Source organism: Coloeus monedula (assembly GCF_965178545.1).
Source record: "Coloeus monedula genome assembly, chromosome: 6".
Lineage (NCBI taxonomy): Eukaryota > Metazoa > Chordata > Aves > Passeriformes > Corvidae > Coloeus > Coloeus monedula.
The window spans coordinates 43,205,985-43,222,957 of record NC_138786.1 but is presented as its reverse complement, the minus strand read 5'-3'; the positions used below and the strand labels follow the sequence as shown (position 1 = coordinate 43,222,957).

Below are 16,973 nucleotides of genomic sequence, written 5' to 3'. Positions count from 1 at the left end.
GCTAAATCACAGACTACTATAAAGAAATGTTCAGTGTTATTGAGAATGAGTGGCCATCAACTATTCTGATCACTTCCAACATGCCTTCCTCTGTCAAAACAGCTTGCATCCTGAGCAACTCAGACATGCTGAATGGACCTGTCTGCTGGATGGTCCTTCAACAAGCACGACCTCTGAGCCATGAGCCCAGTTGAACAGTAAGTGGGGACAGAGAAGGACCTCAACGCTTTCCAGAGTTTAGTCAGATGCTCCACATGCCAAACACCGTGGTCTTGACATACACCTATAAAGAGCCCAATTTTTCAACCTTTCCTACCACGCAGGGATGTTAAGCAGTACAGAAACTGATAAGTAAGCCCCTACTTCACTTCTGATTGTTACTTAAACTTTCAGGGCCCCAGAGCAGAAATCTGTCTTGAAATACAGAATAAAAACTGATAATGTCTTATGTCTCTCTACATTTCACTGAGATACATGGAAATTATGTCTCTTTTACTCAAGCACTTACTCTTTAGCCTTCACAGGCACTATGTACTATCTTACTAACTCCTCAGACTGTCCATCCTCAGATACATGCTTACTTAATGCCAAAAAAACTTTTGTGTACATCTAGTCTAGGAAAGCTTCATCAGGCTTTGGAGTCAAAACATACATTTTCTTCCCATAGACAAACACTTGGTCTGGACTTCCTAGAGTACCATTTGCATACACCTTGCACTAAGTCTTAAATGATTTGACTCCTGCATTCACAAGACTAGAAGGCATCAGGAATGCTGTTAAGTCCAGTTTACCCACATCAGTAAGACACTGGCACTATCACAGGAAAACAGAACCACAATTCTCTTTGCTTTATCTGTTCTCACCAGCTTGTTACCCCACGCTCTCATAGTGCAAAACGGAACTAATTATCCCATCATATCACAGCCAATAGATCTGTAACTAAGTGCAGGCTGAGATATTAAAATGTAATCTCTGATCCGGGCCTAGATCCCATTTATAGACCAATATGAGGTTAGCCCAGTTGCTCTTCTCAACCATTTTGTTCTGTGTATATTTGAGTATTTTAAATTGCAGACACAGGACTTACAGGCCATTATATGCAAATTTCTTCAGGATTCATAATGAGTTAGGATCATGCCACAAGGGGAATTAACATACTTTTTGTAATAATTGTACTCTTAAAATAAAGACCAACACTGAGGTCTACATTTAGTAGGCAGAAGTGGGAGTCATTACAGCTGGCACAAGAAGAAAGAAATGGCAAGATAAAATAGTTGTGGGCTACATGGAAAGAGGATGCATACCTTTTTACTGTCCATGGAATCATTTCATGCTCCCTCCTGGGCATCTGAGTCCCAGGTTGACATGAACCCTTGGCTCGTGGGACACAGATGCAAAAATGCAAATGGCTTGACTGGCACTCAGTACACTGAGCTGCTTTTGTTATGCAAAGCCCAGCCCAGAAAAGCAGCAAGGACAAAGCTCTTTCGTGATCAGTGACTGAAACGAAGAGGAAAGTGGAAGGACTTACCTTGTTCACTCATCATCAGGTGTGAGAGGCCTGAGAGAGAGAGAGGGAGAGAGAGAGGAAGTAAGAGAAAAAGAACAAATCTGAAAAGAAGCAGTAATATCCATGCACACTGGTCACAGTCCAATACCCGTCAGGACTGGAGCTCGCACACTTGAACTAGACCAAGTATGGTTGTAGCACACAGGGCACAAACATTTTCAGGTGCTGCTTTTCACACTGAGCAGGAAAGCATCTGTCACTGGTAGAAAAAAACCTGCTGTTCATGGCAGAACTGTGTCTGAGGTTCAGCATATCCCTTGGGGAGGCGACTCCAGAAGCACTGCACACCTGTATAGCTAAATGGGCTATGGAAGCCAAGGTCCACAATGACAGTCTGCAGTGACCCATTGTTCCTCTGGAGAGATAGAGAAATAATTTCTCCTCGGCTAAAGACTTTAAATTCAAGATTGCAGTGGTCAGTAAAAGGGAGGCCATGATCACACCACATCTGCTTCAGATGAAATCTCTGCTCTAAATGCATAGACACACACAAAGCTATCATTATTGAACATGTGGCTTCATCATGTATTTCTAGGAGTCTATCAACACTGCTTACACTTACTAATTAGACACCAGTACACCAGACATAGCAAGGATTTTAAAAATTACCTGTAACCTATTTAAATACACCTCCACACACTTTCTAGGAAGAGCTGCAGATTCAGTTCCCTAGGACAGTGTGTTACTTTATGGCTCTATAGCTAAAGCTACTCTTCAGTTTCATAATTGAAGGTAAATCCAGAAAGCAGCAAGTTCCTCTCAGCAGAGACAGTCACTGTCAGCTCTGTAGATGAGGTTGTAGTGTTTACTCGGGCTGCTTCACTCTCTGATAATTCTTTCTGGCACAAACCTTGCTTGTTTCAATCAAGCCCAATTTCCAAATATGTTTACTGTAATGTATTCATACAAATATTGTTTAGATATTTCTGTATATATAGTCATGCCCAAGCCATTAAGCATGAAGTGACCCATTAGTCAATTTTGTGACACAAGCGATCACAGAACTAACATAACAGAAATCAAGTCCTACACACTCAAGCCGTAAGGGACCCCTCTCATACTTGGTTCCCTGACCAACTTCCCTTAGCTCGATTCCTCCTCACATCTCCTACCTCTCATAGCACTTAGTATGGCAGGGGCTTCGATACATGCACACACACCACACACCCCATATTTTAAGTCAGTTTTTTAATCAAACAGGGCTGTGACTTTTTAATTTCACGGAGGCTGAGAGGTCAAATTAATTTATTAGAACGAGAATTTTCAACAAGAAGCATGCTGAGTTTGAATTTGTTTATTCCTTTCTCTTTTATGGTTTTCCTTTGCGATGGCTGAAGAAATCTAAAATCCAGATCATCCTAAGAATATGTTCGCCCACAGAGAACTTCAAGCCAGATAAGGGGATTAATAATTGTACAGTCTAAGGAATGCAAATACCTTAATGTTCTTGAAGATTACTGTGGATTTAGAAAAATAATCAGAAATATAACATAGGTTTCGATTTTTTTAGGTCTTTTAGCTATCAATAAACATAGCAGATTTGATACTGTAGGACACTTCTGGTTTAAATTACAAGATATAATTCAGTGAATCATTTGCCCTGTGAGGAGAGTGGGTTGAATTTGTGTCCCTATTTATGGCCACTGACCTCATCATTCTTGACAGGCAAATCTTAGGTCTGATCAAACAGACACTTCAACGTTACCATAAAAGGCAGGAAGACAAAAGTATAATTGTTAGTACCTACAATGCACAGAATCCCTGTACCAATGGCAAAAGAAGTGAAAAGGCTAGAAGCATGTCAGTATGGCATGCAGCAGAAGCTGGCTGAACAGGGAGAGGACATCAGATCCAAAGCGGAGATGGGGATCCTGAGGCCTTGTACACTGTGGGAAAGGAAAGTCATACCTAAGAGGCCCCGCACCAACAGGTGCAGCTGCTGGGGATGGCAGGGGGTTTGTCCACTTGGACACAAACAAAGAGAAACCTCCAGAGAAGGTTCAAAGCAAGAGTCTACGTTAAACGCCCTAAATCATACATAAGAAGATCCATTTTCTCTCCGCCAGCCACAGAGGAGGTTTAAAAATCATAAAATGTCAGGAATATCAACACCCTTTTTTGTCCTTATCGACAGAAGGCCAGTGCCATGTGCCCTATCTGTCAGGTACATCAGCCAGATGCATCCCCACAAGCCCTTTGGCCGCAGTGGAGGAGTGAGCATGCTCCCAAATAAACGCAATATTGTGGCCCCCCATGTGGCCTTGGTTCAAATGCCTGCAAAAGTATCCCTAAGAAATACTCTGGCATTTCCTGCTTCTTCATAGATTTGAAATACCACAGCAGCTGTGGTACTAGTATTGTATGTATCTCTTGATCTTCTAGTCCCAACTGGACAATGAAAGCAGGGAGATTAATGAAAAATAACGCCTTCCCCCTCAATGCTATTTTTTTCTTTTTTAAAATAGGAAGAAAAAGGAGGGTGGATTTGGAGACAGAGCAAAGAAACACTATTATAAGTTGTCCACTGATAGAGACCCTTATTTTAACAAAGAGAACACCAACAGAATTCCAGATTCATTATTAGATAAAATAATAATACAAATAATGAAATAAAATATCATCTTTTCTCATCTGAAAATATTCCTGCCTTGCAGTTTAAAGTAGGAGTGAAAATGAGTGTATTTATCTCCAAGAAAATGTCATTAACAACCAAAACCTTCAGCCATTGAGATATAAAATCTGTGACATTTGCAGCATGTCTAACAAAGGCCTCAAATTAGCCAGAGTACAATCAACGTGGAAAACATGAACTGACATAGTTGTCTCACCTTTACATCAGTTTCAAGACATGACAAGATACTAAAACAATTTTCAAATCATAAAAGTCAAAGCCACTAGAGGTGGAATGGGGTAACACTTGCTATCGGACTGTAAGAAATTAATATGGCATCCAACAAACCAATGCCAGAGCTGTACAAATTCTTCAAACCTGCAAACTAGACCAGATTTTTCCAGATCAGTGGGTGTCTTGGGGTGATTTTATTATGTGTATCCCATATTGCTGCCCTATGCCCAGAAATTAATTTTTGTGCCTTTCTATGCCTTTAAACTGAGCCTGAGAGGGGGAAGGAAAAACTGAGCAAAACTTTTTCAAAGTAGTTTGCAGCTTGTCCAAGGTCACACAGAGATAGCAAATTTTTTTTCCCAGCTGCAGCAGGGGAGGAAGGAGGCACCCGGCTTGCTGCTCCCGGGTCAATTTTTGGCCAGTTTCAGTTTCTTTTTCTCCGGAGAGAGACTGAGAGTTGAACTTTTTTTCCTTTCCTGGAATTTCGGATTTTCTCCCTTTTCTACTGGACTGCTTCAGTAGTCAGAGCACATCAGGAGGACTTTCCACCGAGCACAGAGGGCCTGGCCCTGGGCAAAGCCCCAGCTCCAAGGAGACCAAAGGGAGGACTCCAACACTTTCCCAGGTTTTTTCTCCACAGCAAAAGATTTTATTATTTAGCATTATTTTCCTTTTCGCATGTGTTTGTTAAATAAATAGTTTTTATCTCCTTCACTTTCCTTTGAGGAAAATTTATTTTTCCCGAACCTGGTGGGGGAGGGCTGGTGGTGACCTGCCTTCTCTCAGAGGATATATTTCTAAATTTGGCCAAACCAGAACAGTGGAGACACCTATCACCATGCTATTTGGGCAGCAGTCATAAAGACAAGCAAATTTTTAGCAGGCTCAGGATACAAATGAACTTATTAGGCCCCAAAGCACATTATTCACATATTCTACCATTGTTTGTGCCAATAGCCATCTCATTTCAGAAGAATCCAAATAAGAAAATCTGATTTTCCACCTAAATCCAGGTGAAACATATTTTCCTTTTAATCTTAGATTTTTTCAACAAGGAACTTTGATTATAGCCTCAGCTATAAGGAAACCCAGCAAGTGTCGAACATGGAAAAAGTTGATAAAAACCTGCATGAGCTCTAATGGCCAAGGGGTTGCATGCTTTTTCTAAACCAATCTGCTTCTCCTTATAACAATTTACTGGCTGGACAGAACTGCTGCCCAACCAAAATGGTGCATAGTAAGTGGTCTGGAAAAAGTTTAGGAAAACCTCAGAATAAATGGTTTATCTGCCTGTAAAGAAATTTTATGTTCAAGTCTAGAATCTGGTGACTTTCTATTCCTGAACTTCAAACATGAGTGACAGTAAGGACAAGCACACGGCTTCAGAAGAAAACTCTCAACGGGTTTTTTTAGGTAATGATAAACAGCTGCTTGTACTCAGCCTCTGGAGACCCAGCTCCTTTGAACATTCAGCAGTAATGTGAAGAGAAAGCAGCCTGTTTCTTCAGAACATCAGTTTGTTATTAAAATAATATGTCCATTGCTGAGGGCAGAAGACACAAACTCTGCTCTCTGGCCATGATTTATGACTGCCACAACTGACTTTTCCTATTTAGGTCTGGAAGGTTTTTTTAATATTTCTTTAACCTAGTACCCAATCAGTATTATTTTCTTAAAGTTTAAAATTAAACTCCCTTAATCTCAAAGAAACATTTCAAACTACTTCTTAAAAAAAAAAAAAAAATTGTAAACCGTGTGCTTTCTATATCAAAATAGTAAAATTAAGTAGCTCTAATTGTACAAAGCACAAAGGGCGAACATAATAATAAGACTGGAGTCTTATGAAGCCAGAAGGACTTTTTTAAAAGTAGCTTCAGAGTACAATGATATAAAACAACAATGTAGTTAAACAGCACTCTTCATCTTTAAGGGTTTGCTAGGGGCAATTTCCAGTGTGGAGGAAAAAATATGGGAAACCTTGGAAACTGTTTGAATCCTGCTCCCTCCCACCCCATTTTAGTATTTAGCACTCAAAATGGAAAATAAAGCCACAAGACATAAGAAGGTGGGGACAGCACAAAACACAGCTGAGAGTGGCAAGTGATTACAGTAACAAAGGAAGATGGGCTCCTTCATCTAGTTAATTATAGCTTGTCCCATGCTACTGGGCCCATGGTCTGGGGGTGCGCACATGTGCGTGGGTGTGCATGCACTGCTGAATTGCTCTGTTAAGCAGGCAGCCTCAGTATTTCCCTTTTAACAATGCTACCAAATGATTAGCCCAAAAGCTCTTAATGAATGGGAAAAGAGACTGTCAGGCAGCAGCAGCAACCCAGAACTCCCCTGGGGCAAGTTGGCCCAGAGAGGATCTTTTTTCAGGGTATCAGGCTTCACGACCCATTCAGATAATAACAGGCCCAGCTGCAATATATGTCTGAGATAGGATATCAGACCCTCTAGTCCAGGATATGCACAAAATCCTTTATGGCAAAGCTGAAGAAAAAAAATCATGCAAACGAAGGACTCTTCCAGAAATAAAATGACATCCACTATAGACAAGAGCACTCTGATAAGTACTGGAGTCTGTACTCTTTTCCAAATATCCTAAAACTAGCAATTCCTTAAGAAATAGGCATTTCTTTACTCTGAGCCTCATACTCCAGCTCTATCAGCAGTTCCCTTTTCTGTTAGGGAAGGGCATTGACAAGCTCCTTGTCTACCATGTGGTCTTCATAAAATAGGTATCTTGAGGTTTTCTAAAACCCAAAGTCCAAGGAAAATTCCCTAAGAACCCCCAGGTACCAAAAAAGAAGACATTCCAGCAGGGCCAAAGGACGGGACTCAGAAGAAGAAGCAAAACCCTTGACTTGAGAGATGTGAAGAATGGATAAGGAAGAAGAATCATTGTGTGGCCTAGTTCAGACCTTTTATCTGCTAGACAGGTCAGCTTTGCCAAGAGGGTGACCTGATTCCTTGGCTGCTGGTATACATGGGGCCTTTTCTTTCTAACCAGGCAAAGCAGTAGCACAGGCTGGGGAGGTCAGTTCCGTTGGATTCAACCGTGACATGCACGACAGCCAAGGGGCTGCTCTCAGGCCCCAGCAGTGAGCCCAGCCGGGAGTGCAGTTTTGTTATTGTAGCCGCAGGCCCACTTCCAATCTAATTACACACAACAGCTGTGCTAGCTCCTCTTTCCCATCCCCTTTCCTTCCTCTGCTATGTAATTCCAGGATAGGTTTTGTCATTATCAGGGGCAGTGAGTCAGGGTGAATGGCATCTTCTTTGAGTGATCAAAGGAATAAAAGCATGAGATAGAAACCAAAGAGAAAGTTGTTTACCCCAACATCTATGGAAGCAGTAGTGATTAAACCATAGTATCTCCTTTCACTCCCAGCAGAAACAGTATTCTGACATTCCATGTGGCATACTCCTGTAAGTATTTGCATAGGAAGTGCTACAAACATGGTGGTGTTTGAAGACATGAAAACAAACATGCAAGTGTTCACAAAGATGGCCACATGCACAAGAGAATATGTGGACGTAGCAAGACCTGAGGGTGAGTGCATTTTAGGACTGATCCATAAAATGTGTATCACTGCAAATCAGAGCATCTGATCAAGTAGGTTCAGAAGTTGGGAAAAGAACTGTTTGACAGAATACAATTCTTCAGCTTAGAAAAGGTATATCTGACAATATATATGATTGCGATAAAACTCCAATTAAGACAGAGCAGGTGAACAGGAAATACGTTTTTCTTTATTTGTGGGGAACAAAAAATAAGAATCACTGAATGAAATTCTTGAGTAACAGGTGTAAAAACAACTGAAATAAAGTACTTTCCACATTTCAATGGTTAAACAATGGGACCTGTTATCACAGGATACAGTGGAGTAAAAAGATACAAGTGGATTAAGAAAAACAAAGACTGGACATATTCAGAGAAAATATGTTCATCAATGACTGTAGAACACAATCTGGATGCAGAATCAGGTTAGAAAGTCCTTAAAACAGTAATTACCAGAAACCACCAAGGTACTGGGACAAGACCTATGCTATCATAGTTTCTTAAACTTCCTCCAAAGCATCTACTTTCATAAAAAGACACTTCTGGGATAGAGGAATTCTTGCTCTCACCCCAGTGATTACTACTGCCATATTCTTGCAAATAGGTTGGCATGGAACTAAAAAACATTCACATTACAGCGCAAGAAATTCCCATTAGGGGACAGTATCCGTGCAAAGGGCATGCAAGAATCAAAATAATGGTGGCACCTATGAAGAAGAACCTAAGCCCGCACATACTGGCTTCAAACTCCTGATGAATGGCACTGACAATATGGCAGAGATGGATTCCTACCCTGACCTAGTACATTCTGCAAATAGGAACCTTCAAATGGGCTGAAACACATCATTTTCATGGCCCAAAAGCAGAGTTTTTCTTTAAGGAAGCAGAAGCCAGCATACAGGTACTGCTTAAATGACCCTATGATGTGGAGTTCGGGAGACCAACTAAAACAGCAGACCTGAGATGAAGGAGGGAAAGAGGCATTTAAAGATGGAGTTTGAAAGATTAAAGACCTGGATCAAAAATGTGCTAGTATGCTTACGCTTGCAACAATCTCTGCATCTCTATGAAGGAGTTGTTCAGGAAAACCAGGACTATTTTTTTTGCCTCTGGGAACTACCTAGCTAATGTCTACTGGGTTTTGTTCATTCAGTTACATGCAAACACTAGTCAGCAGTAAAATGATGACAGCCAAATGACCAGAACTTAATCTCTTAGCCTCCTCCCCATAAACATTTAAAGAGCTCATCCACAACAGGAATAAGCATGGTATGAATAGGAAAAGCACTGTTTGAACTTTGATCCCCCCAGGTATCAGCAACAGCCCCCACAGTATCAAGGAACCATATTTAGTTCTTTCTCCTGCATATATTCTTCCACTAAAAAAAAAAAAAAAAAAAAAAAAAAAAAAAAAAAAAAAAAAAAAAAAAAAAAAAAAAGTGAGGCAGGAGCGTATAACTTTCTCTTTGATCTATTGGTCTTTTTCCAGCTATTTATCTTTCAGAATCTACACCACTGGTAAAGAATAGAAGGTGCAAAGAAAGAAGCAGATATTGTGCAGAAGTGACAGAGGCATCCATTCTGGTCTGTGCTGCATGCCACTTTCCAGCCAGGGACTTAACCTCTGAGTTTAAGGCTCTTAAACTCTGTAACGTTCAGCCCAAGCAATCAAACCACGTTGTGAAGGTGAGATGAGGCTGTAGCTCTAACCCCAAAGGGAGAACTTAAGTACTGAAAGAAGCTATTTCTCCTCTACATGACACAGCGAGTCAGTGACCCAGCTGAGTGCAGACAGCAACAATCCCAACTCCAGGGCACTGTTCAAAATGTGGTGTTGTTATTCTATAACCGGGGCATTACATTTGCAGGAAAGGTGGGCTAACATCTGGCAAACTTCTTTTATTTGTGAAATAGGCCAGATGGGATCAAGTTGGCTCTTGAAATTAATGTGGCAATGAGCCCCTGTTGCTGGAATGCCCTTCTTCACAAGCAGAGACCTCACAGCCAGGGAAGGCTTAGGCTACACATTTCTGTTTACTTTTAAAAAAACAACATCTTTGCACCTTGGAACAAACGCACCCAGCAGAACCCTGTGGCGCCCACTGCTGCCAGCCCCAGCCTATTCACAGCTACTTCCTCTTAGTGGGGAATTAGTCCGAACCAGTCTATTCAACAATAATGAATACATTTAGTCAAAGCGCTCTTTACAGCCCTTCTGTTGCCTGTGGGTAGTTACCACTAGCACATAAAACCCCTAAGCTGTCTTTCAAGCAGTAGATGGTTAAAGTAACCATTCTGATAGGGGCCTGAGGCTCTGTCCTCACAATATAGATAGCTGGATGGCCAAATAGGTAGAAAGTGTCTGCATAGCTTGGCAGAGGAGAAGTGTAGACCCAAACACCCCTGGAGGTCCGTGTCACTGCCCAGTCCCACAGCAGTGACAGTGCACCCCCGAGGGTGACATGAGAGGGATGAGACTGCCTAGGAGTAAACAGTGACAGAGCCTTGGAATGAGGTAATCGGGTATGTGGGTAATTGTCAGACTGAAAACGTACAGATGATTGAGAGAACACATGAAAAAGCATTCATGTATGACTAGAAATCTCCATGTGGCTAAAAATCCACATGAGAAAGCACACAGCAGTCCTGAGAAGAACACGTGTATGAGCAATGGGGAGAACAAAAAATGCACATCCAGGTATATAAATTATGAGAATAACAGGGCACTAGGGCAGAAGAGCACAGTCAGAGAGCAGAAGGATGGACCGCTCCATAGTGCCCACACTAACAGCAGTAGAGTCCTGTACTGGATGTGCCCCCTCTGCTTGGGCCCCGACCAGTGATGCTGTCACCTCCTGCACACCAGGAGATGTCCATGATGTTGTTTGAGGCAACGCTCATTACTGGCATAACATCATGTGTCCTACTGGTAGAGCATAGCAAGGCCATGCCTTCCCAATTCAGTCATCCTCCTCTGCCACAGACATCAACATCTTCAGCATGTTGTGGAGAGACTTGTGACTCGAAGCCTTTGGCACATGTCCTATAAGATCCTGCCAAGATGAGAGGAAACAGGAGTTCCTGGACACCTCAGGCTGGGACAGAGATGGTGCAGTTTCAGCCTCGTAGGTAACTGAAAAGATTGCAATGTCATAGTTAATAGAGCCTTTCTTTCCAAAGCGCGCCAGGCAACATTTGCCATTTGGCTGCTTCCATTCCCACTGCTATCAGTTGAGATGCATACAGAGTGCAAAAGTTCGCAGCAGAACAATAAGGGGGCTGACGAGAGAAGCCAAAAGGCTAAATATGCCAGGAAAATACCCAAGTGACTGGCCCTCCCTGTGTCTCTCTGAAGTGATGCACAAGATGTGACTATCCCAGTGTAGAAAAGAAGCAAATTGAACAGAGAACACATTCCAGATCCAGACAACTCTTTCCAGGTTAGGTTTAGCAAAAGTTATGCAGAAATCTGAGAAGGAAAAGAGCTTTGACTTGCCCATTATCCCACTCCAGCCAGGGCAATGTAGGGTGCTTTTTGGGCTCTCTTTCCATTTCACATAATGATAAAGCAGGTGGAACTGGGAAAGTGTGAGGTAAAAATTAGTTTCTAAAAGTTTCATTGGCAACAGAATGTGGACTAGAGTAAAGTGGTGTAGTTCATCTAACACGTGTAGCTGAAGTTGGGGGACTCTGATGCTGTCAACAACAAGACAGCAATCTGAGGAGGGAGGTTTGGAGTTCTCTGTGGTAACATACACTGTTGTGGAAGAACTCCACATATAAACAAGTACGTGAAACACACATTCATTTTTCCTTTTAAATGAATCATTTGTGCCCTGGTGGGAATAAAAATTTGATACCTAAATAAGATCACACATTCAAATTCAGCCAGAAAGATACTCACAGGTTTATAAAAATGTAAAATAAAACAACAACAAAAAACCCCTTTGTTAGTAGAACTGAAATTCAACATGTTATCAGTGGGAGTAGCAAACGGAGTAGACTGTAGTAGGAGAAAGAAAATGACTAAACTAGATTTTTATGCCAGACTACACACAGATATATCAGAAATAAATTGTATATAACGCAGTTTTCAATGCCAGGTTCAATTAACAATACAAGCAACCATTCTTAATGTAATTTTCATTCAGAAAACATCCCTTTAACTGACCAACACAATGTAGTCTCTGAAGAGGGAAGTTTGTGACCTTTGCTACTATGAAGCGCTTCTTTCAGCAAAGACTGTGCAATCCAGACCTCGTGATGTCCTGCAGGAAGCAGGATGAGACCCGCCTTGGTAACTTACCACCAGCACTCCTTAAAGAACAGCCTTTCAGCTCAGCAAAAGTAACACTTACCTGGAATATGATTGACATCTGTCGAGGTGTGTTCATGGCAAGCAGAAGGGAGAAAAGAAAGAGAAAGAAAGAGAAGAGAAAAAAAAGCCATTAGAGATGCACACAGCAACTCAGTATCCTTGCATGGAAATCAATTTCATGCAAAACCAGAAGTAATTAGGTTTGTTTGAAGGCCACCCATCTGCATCCAAGCACGCCGCCATGCAAGGGAGGAGGCACTGGCTCCCTCTCCACTGTGCATGTAAAAGTGAATCCACCATCACATCTGTCCGGAGAGAGAGTTCCTGGAATCAGATAGAACCAAGCCATGTCAGTTCCTGTAAGAATATTGGTTAAAATAGTCTACATTTTTCACACACACAAATGCAAAAGAGAGAAAAAAAGACCAATCTGCCTGCAGAAGGCTTCTGTAGCACATAAATTCAAGCAAGTTTCCAGAAAAATAGAAAAGAACCTGCTCCCCTTTTATAAGGGGCCATGTGAATTTATGACCAGGTATAAGACATACGACATAGTCCCAAAGTCTAGAAGAGAGCCCATTCCTTTTCATTCTTCTGCCTATCATTTCCCAAAAAATATCCTTCATTGCAGACAGTAGTAGAGGTGGGGGAGGAGGAGTGTGCCAGAGCTCTGCACATCCCACATGTTGTTTTTCACAAGACGCTGAATTCAAAACAAATGTCATTTGGTACTTTTTCTCTCTGTGGCGTAAGACCATTTCTCAGAATCAATCCCATAAATCTCAAAATAAATAAGTCCTTTAAACAGGGAGGAGCAAGACCACGTAGTTCACAGTATTGATAACAGAGAAGGTATATATTTGAATGTACAGTCTGTTTTAGGCATAGCCCACCAATCACAGAAGTACTTTAAAAAAATGCTTCTCATAACTTTTTTAGCATCCCAAGAGCTCTGAATAGCTACACTTATCATAACACCAACTAGGAGAATCCCCTGAAATCTCACAGGATAAGATTAATATTTTCTTTTCAAGACAATGCTAAAAAAAAAAAAAAACCAAAAAACCAAAAAAAAAAAACCACTTGCTTGAGGAAACAGGGAGGCCAGGTCCATAGATCACATTCTCCCCTGGAAGCTTGTACCCTGCTGAGGAGCTGGACTACAGATCCCAGACTACTTCTGCCACAAATCTAGGAGCATGACATACTGAGTGCATTGGCCTCACACTAAGGCCTAAGGCTGTATTCTCCTTCTCCAAATGCTCCCTCCAGTTTCCATCAGTATCCTACCCTCCTGTCCAAATCCACTGTGTTCCTGTGAAAATGGTGCCACTTGTCCTCCTGAGACACTTGCAATTCAGTGGTGAGTGATTCCTGTGCATGCTGCTTTTTGTTTATCATTTTCTATTGCTTTCTGTTATCACTTTGTAATGGCTCCAAAACCATTTGAGGAAAAGTCTCTGTGGAACATCATACATATATCAAGCTGTCCTTTCCTAAGGAGGCAACAACCCAAATAAAACAATGCACAAAGAGGGGAGGGACTGTGGCATCAATTCCTTTAAATTCCATAGCTTTTAATAACATATATGGCAGATCTGATGTGGATTATTTGCTGCTTTTCCTCTTTTAGCGCATAATTGTATCTAAGAACCAGTGTCTTGGTTTGCAAGCCTGGAAGGACACTAAGCACTGAAAGTTTACCTGAAAGTAATTACTTTTAGGTAGGAAAAGAAAATGAGTGTCAGGTAGCAATACACGCACTGAGGATAGAAATCAAAAGAAGATGATGGGGAGGCAGAAGGAAGGAGCAGAAGAAACACCACTCCAGAATGTGAACATGATGACAAAGACTTTACAAGTCCACTGCTAGGAGCAGTCTTGAGTTGATGTGCTGCTTGGGAAAAATCAGTGCCAGTTAGAGATGATCGCGTATCTCAGAAGAGGTAGAAGTGATTATCATAAGGTACTGCAAATGTGTCTGATGATCCAGCATCCACTTGAAAATCTGTTCTAAGCAGGTAAAAAGTTCTAGACCCATGTTGTCCTCAGCCTCCCTGCACACCTGACAGTGGAGCAGGCACAGCTGCAGCCCAGGCTACCAATAGGGGCCTGGAACAGCAGGCAGCCTCACCAGGGTGTCTGCTCCAGGAGGACATCTGTGGGATGCTTGGGGAATAAAAAGGATCAGCAGATAGAAAGGGCAAAGGAAAAAGTTTGCCAAGGGTTAGCAAGGGATAAACACATTAAGCAAGTAAGAGAAGAGGCAGTGGGCTGTAACTGATACACTGCTTGAAATAACACTTATTTAACTGTGCGAGAATTAAACAGGTCATGAAGCTGTTAAAAAGGGACACAATGAAAGGCTAAGAGCTAACATAAGCATCTCTAAAATGTAGTTTCTCAATGGCAAGTAATAGCAAGATTTATTTTTAATCTTTCTTTTTGTACCGATGTCCCTAAAGCAGGCATCCCCCATCCTGACCGATTAAACTCTTAGCTTTTATTTTTTTTTTTGCTGTATCTTTTTTTGGAAAGTTTCCACCCAACACAATTCCTGTATACACTAGGTGCACCACAAAATCACTGTTTGCATCTCTGTGACACTTTCACAGTATTTACCTACATGGCAGCCCGGGTCATTAGTGTTACTTCCCATACTAAATGTAGAAGGAGTTTCTTGTATTGCAGACACCCCCCCCATGTGGTATCTGCTGGCAAATGCTGATTTCCAAATGGTAAAACTACTTGCTTTTTACTTTAAAACAACAAGAGAAAGTACTGCTTTCTTTGCAAAGACAAAAAAATTACATATAACCAGTCAGTCTTCACAAAAGACTCTACAATAAATACCACTGTGGCATACAAGTGAAACTGCCATGCAACTCACAGAATCACAAAGCACAGAGTATTCTGTGTTAGAAGGGACCCACAGGGATCATCAAGTCCAGTTCCTGGCCCTGAACAGCACATCCCCAAGAGTCACACCATGTGCCTAAGAGCATTGTCCAAACACTCCTTGAGGTCTGTCAGGCTTGGTGCTGTGACCAGTTCCTTGGGGAGCTTTTTTCCACCTGGGCGAAAAATCATTTTCTATTATCAAAGTCCCCATGGGAAACACCATCACACTTCTGCAGTGTGGAATGTGACTCCACTTCAGTTCACAATTAAAACTGTAGCTCCATATATCGACAAAAGGGACCCACCATACCCTGTGGCTGCTGGCTCCACAATTAGGAGACACCTAATGCCTCAAGAAAGGTAAACAACAGAGATGGCATATAGCTAGTGTGACCAGATTTGGGGAGCTGCAATGACTCTCCTTCAGACCCTGTCATCTGAGATGTTCTTTCAAATTCTCTTCACATTTTTCTAGTTTGATTACAATAGGACTGTTTAAAACATGTCCCTGCTGCCTTCCTCTTCCATTAGTGCTACCTTCCTCCACCTACACAGACCTCCTCCCTGCCACAGGGACTGAGGAGGTAGAGTATTCCAATTAAACAGGGGGCATGCAGAACCCATGGCTAACAAAAACATCCAGTGACCATGGGACTTACTGCCATGTAGAGGTTTCTCCACTTCCTTCAGCTCAGAGCAGTTCAAACACAGAAAGGTCTGCCTCTTAAGAGAAGGCAGAGTTTGCTTTATCCTATACACAAGAGTCCATTTATTGCTCCTTTGTAAAGGGCTGAGCCGCAAGCCAGTGCTGTTTGCTTTTGTTCTTTGATGATAATAGCTGTGTTGAAAGAGGGATCAGCAGGGCCACTGCCTTTGTCTGGTGCAGCCCCAGCCATCTGGGTGGGGTGGAAAGGAAAGAGGAGGATGAAGGGGAGCAGGAGGAACAAAGCAAATGTTATTATACCTCAGATCATTTCCATGCCTGTATGAGAAACATCTGAGATATTTTTCACTCTAACATTTTTAACACAAGGTTTAGCAAAAAAGGGAAGATATCATGAGAGCATACCTCTCTCCAGCTGGAAGACAAGGACAGCACAAACTTTCTACATGCATCAGCCCTACAATACTCATCACCCTGACTTGAAAATACGTACTTTCAATTCCATCTCTGCAGCCCATTCAATCTGGTCCCCCGCTTTGATGTGCTGTAGGTACCTGTCTTCTGCCAGCTAAACTGATTGAATTCACAAGTCTCAAACAAGCTGGCAGGCAGAAGCATCCTAGGCTAAGTGGAAATAAGCACCTAGAAGTGAATGGCACTAAAGTTCTCCAGCATTGCCCTCCAGCATCCTCTTGTTACTCTCTCTCTGAACACCAGTGTGTGGAGAGGACCAGGGAGCAGGCAGAAACTGGGGAGAGGAGGAGGAGGGTAAAAGCCACAAAACTTAGAGGCATTTTTTTGTCATAGGAGACCCACTGCCAAATAAGAGGAAAGCCAGCTTTTAGACACAAAAATTACCATATTCTGAAGCTTATTCAGATATTTACACCTCAAAAAGCTTTTCTGAAGTAAATTTGGCTCTCACCATTCTGCAAATACAGAAAATGGATATGGGTAGAATTTCACTGACAGAAGCATGACTGGTTGGGAACTCAGTCACCTAATTTGACTTACATATATATATATATACACACACACTGTATATATATACTGTTCAGACCATAGATTGATGCATTTGTGGCAGTCAGTGAAATGATTCAAAAGATATAT

General features: G+C 41.8%; 1 protein-coding gene across 1 annotated transcript in view; it reads right to left on the bottom strand.

The window, feature by feature from the left end:
• NRXN3 (neurexin 3) overlaps positions 1-16,973 on the bottom strand; it is a gene marked incomplete at both ends in the record, with an annotated part of 923,636 nt that overhangs the window by 879,036 nt on the left and 27,627 nt on the right. Inside the window, 2 exons of the mRNA XM_082282834.1 lie at positions 1,508-1,561; positions 12,339-12,356. Of these exons, the coding sequence (XP_082138960.1) occupies positions 1,508-1,561; positions 12,339-12,356 (72 nt within the window). The remainder of the gene's footprint in view (positions 1-1,507; positions 1,562-12,338; positions 12,357-16,973) is intronic.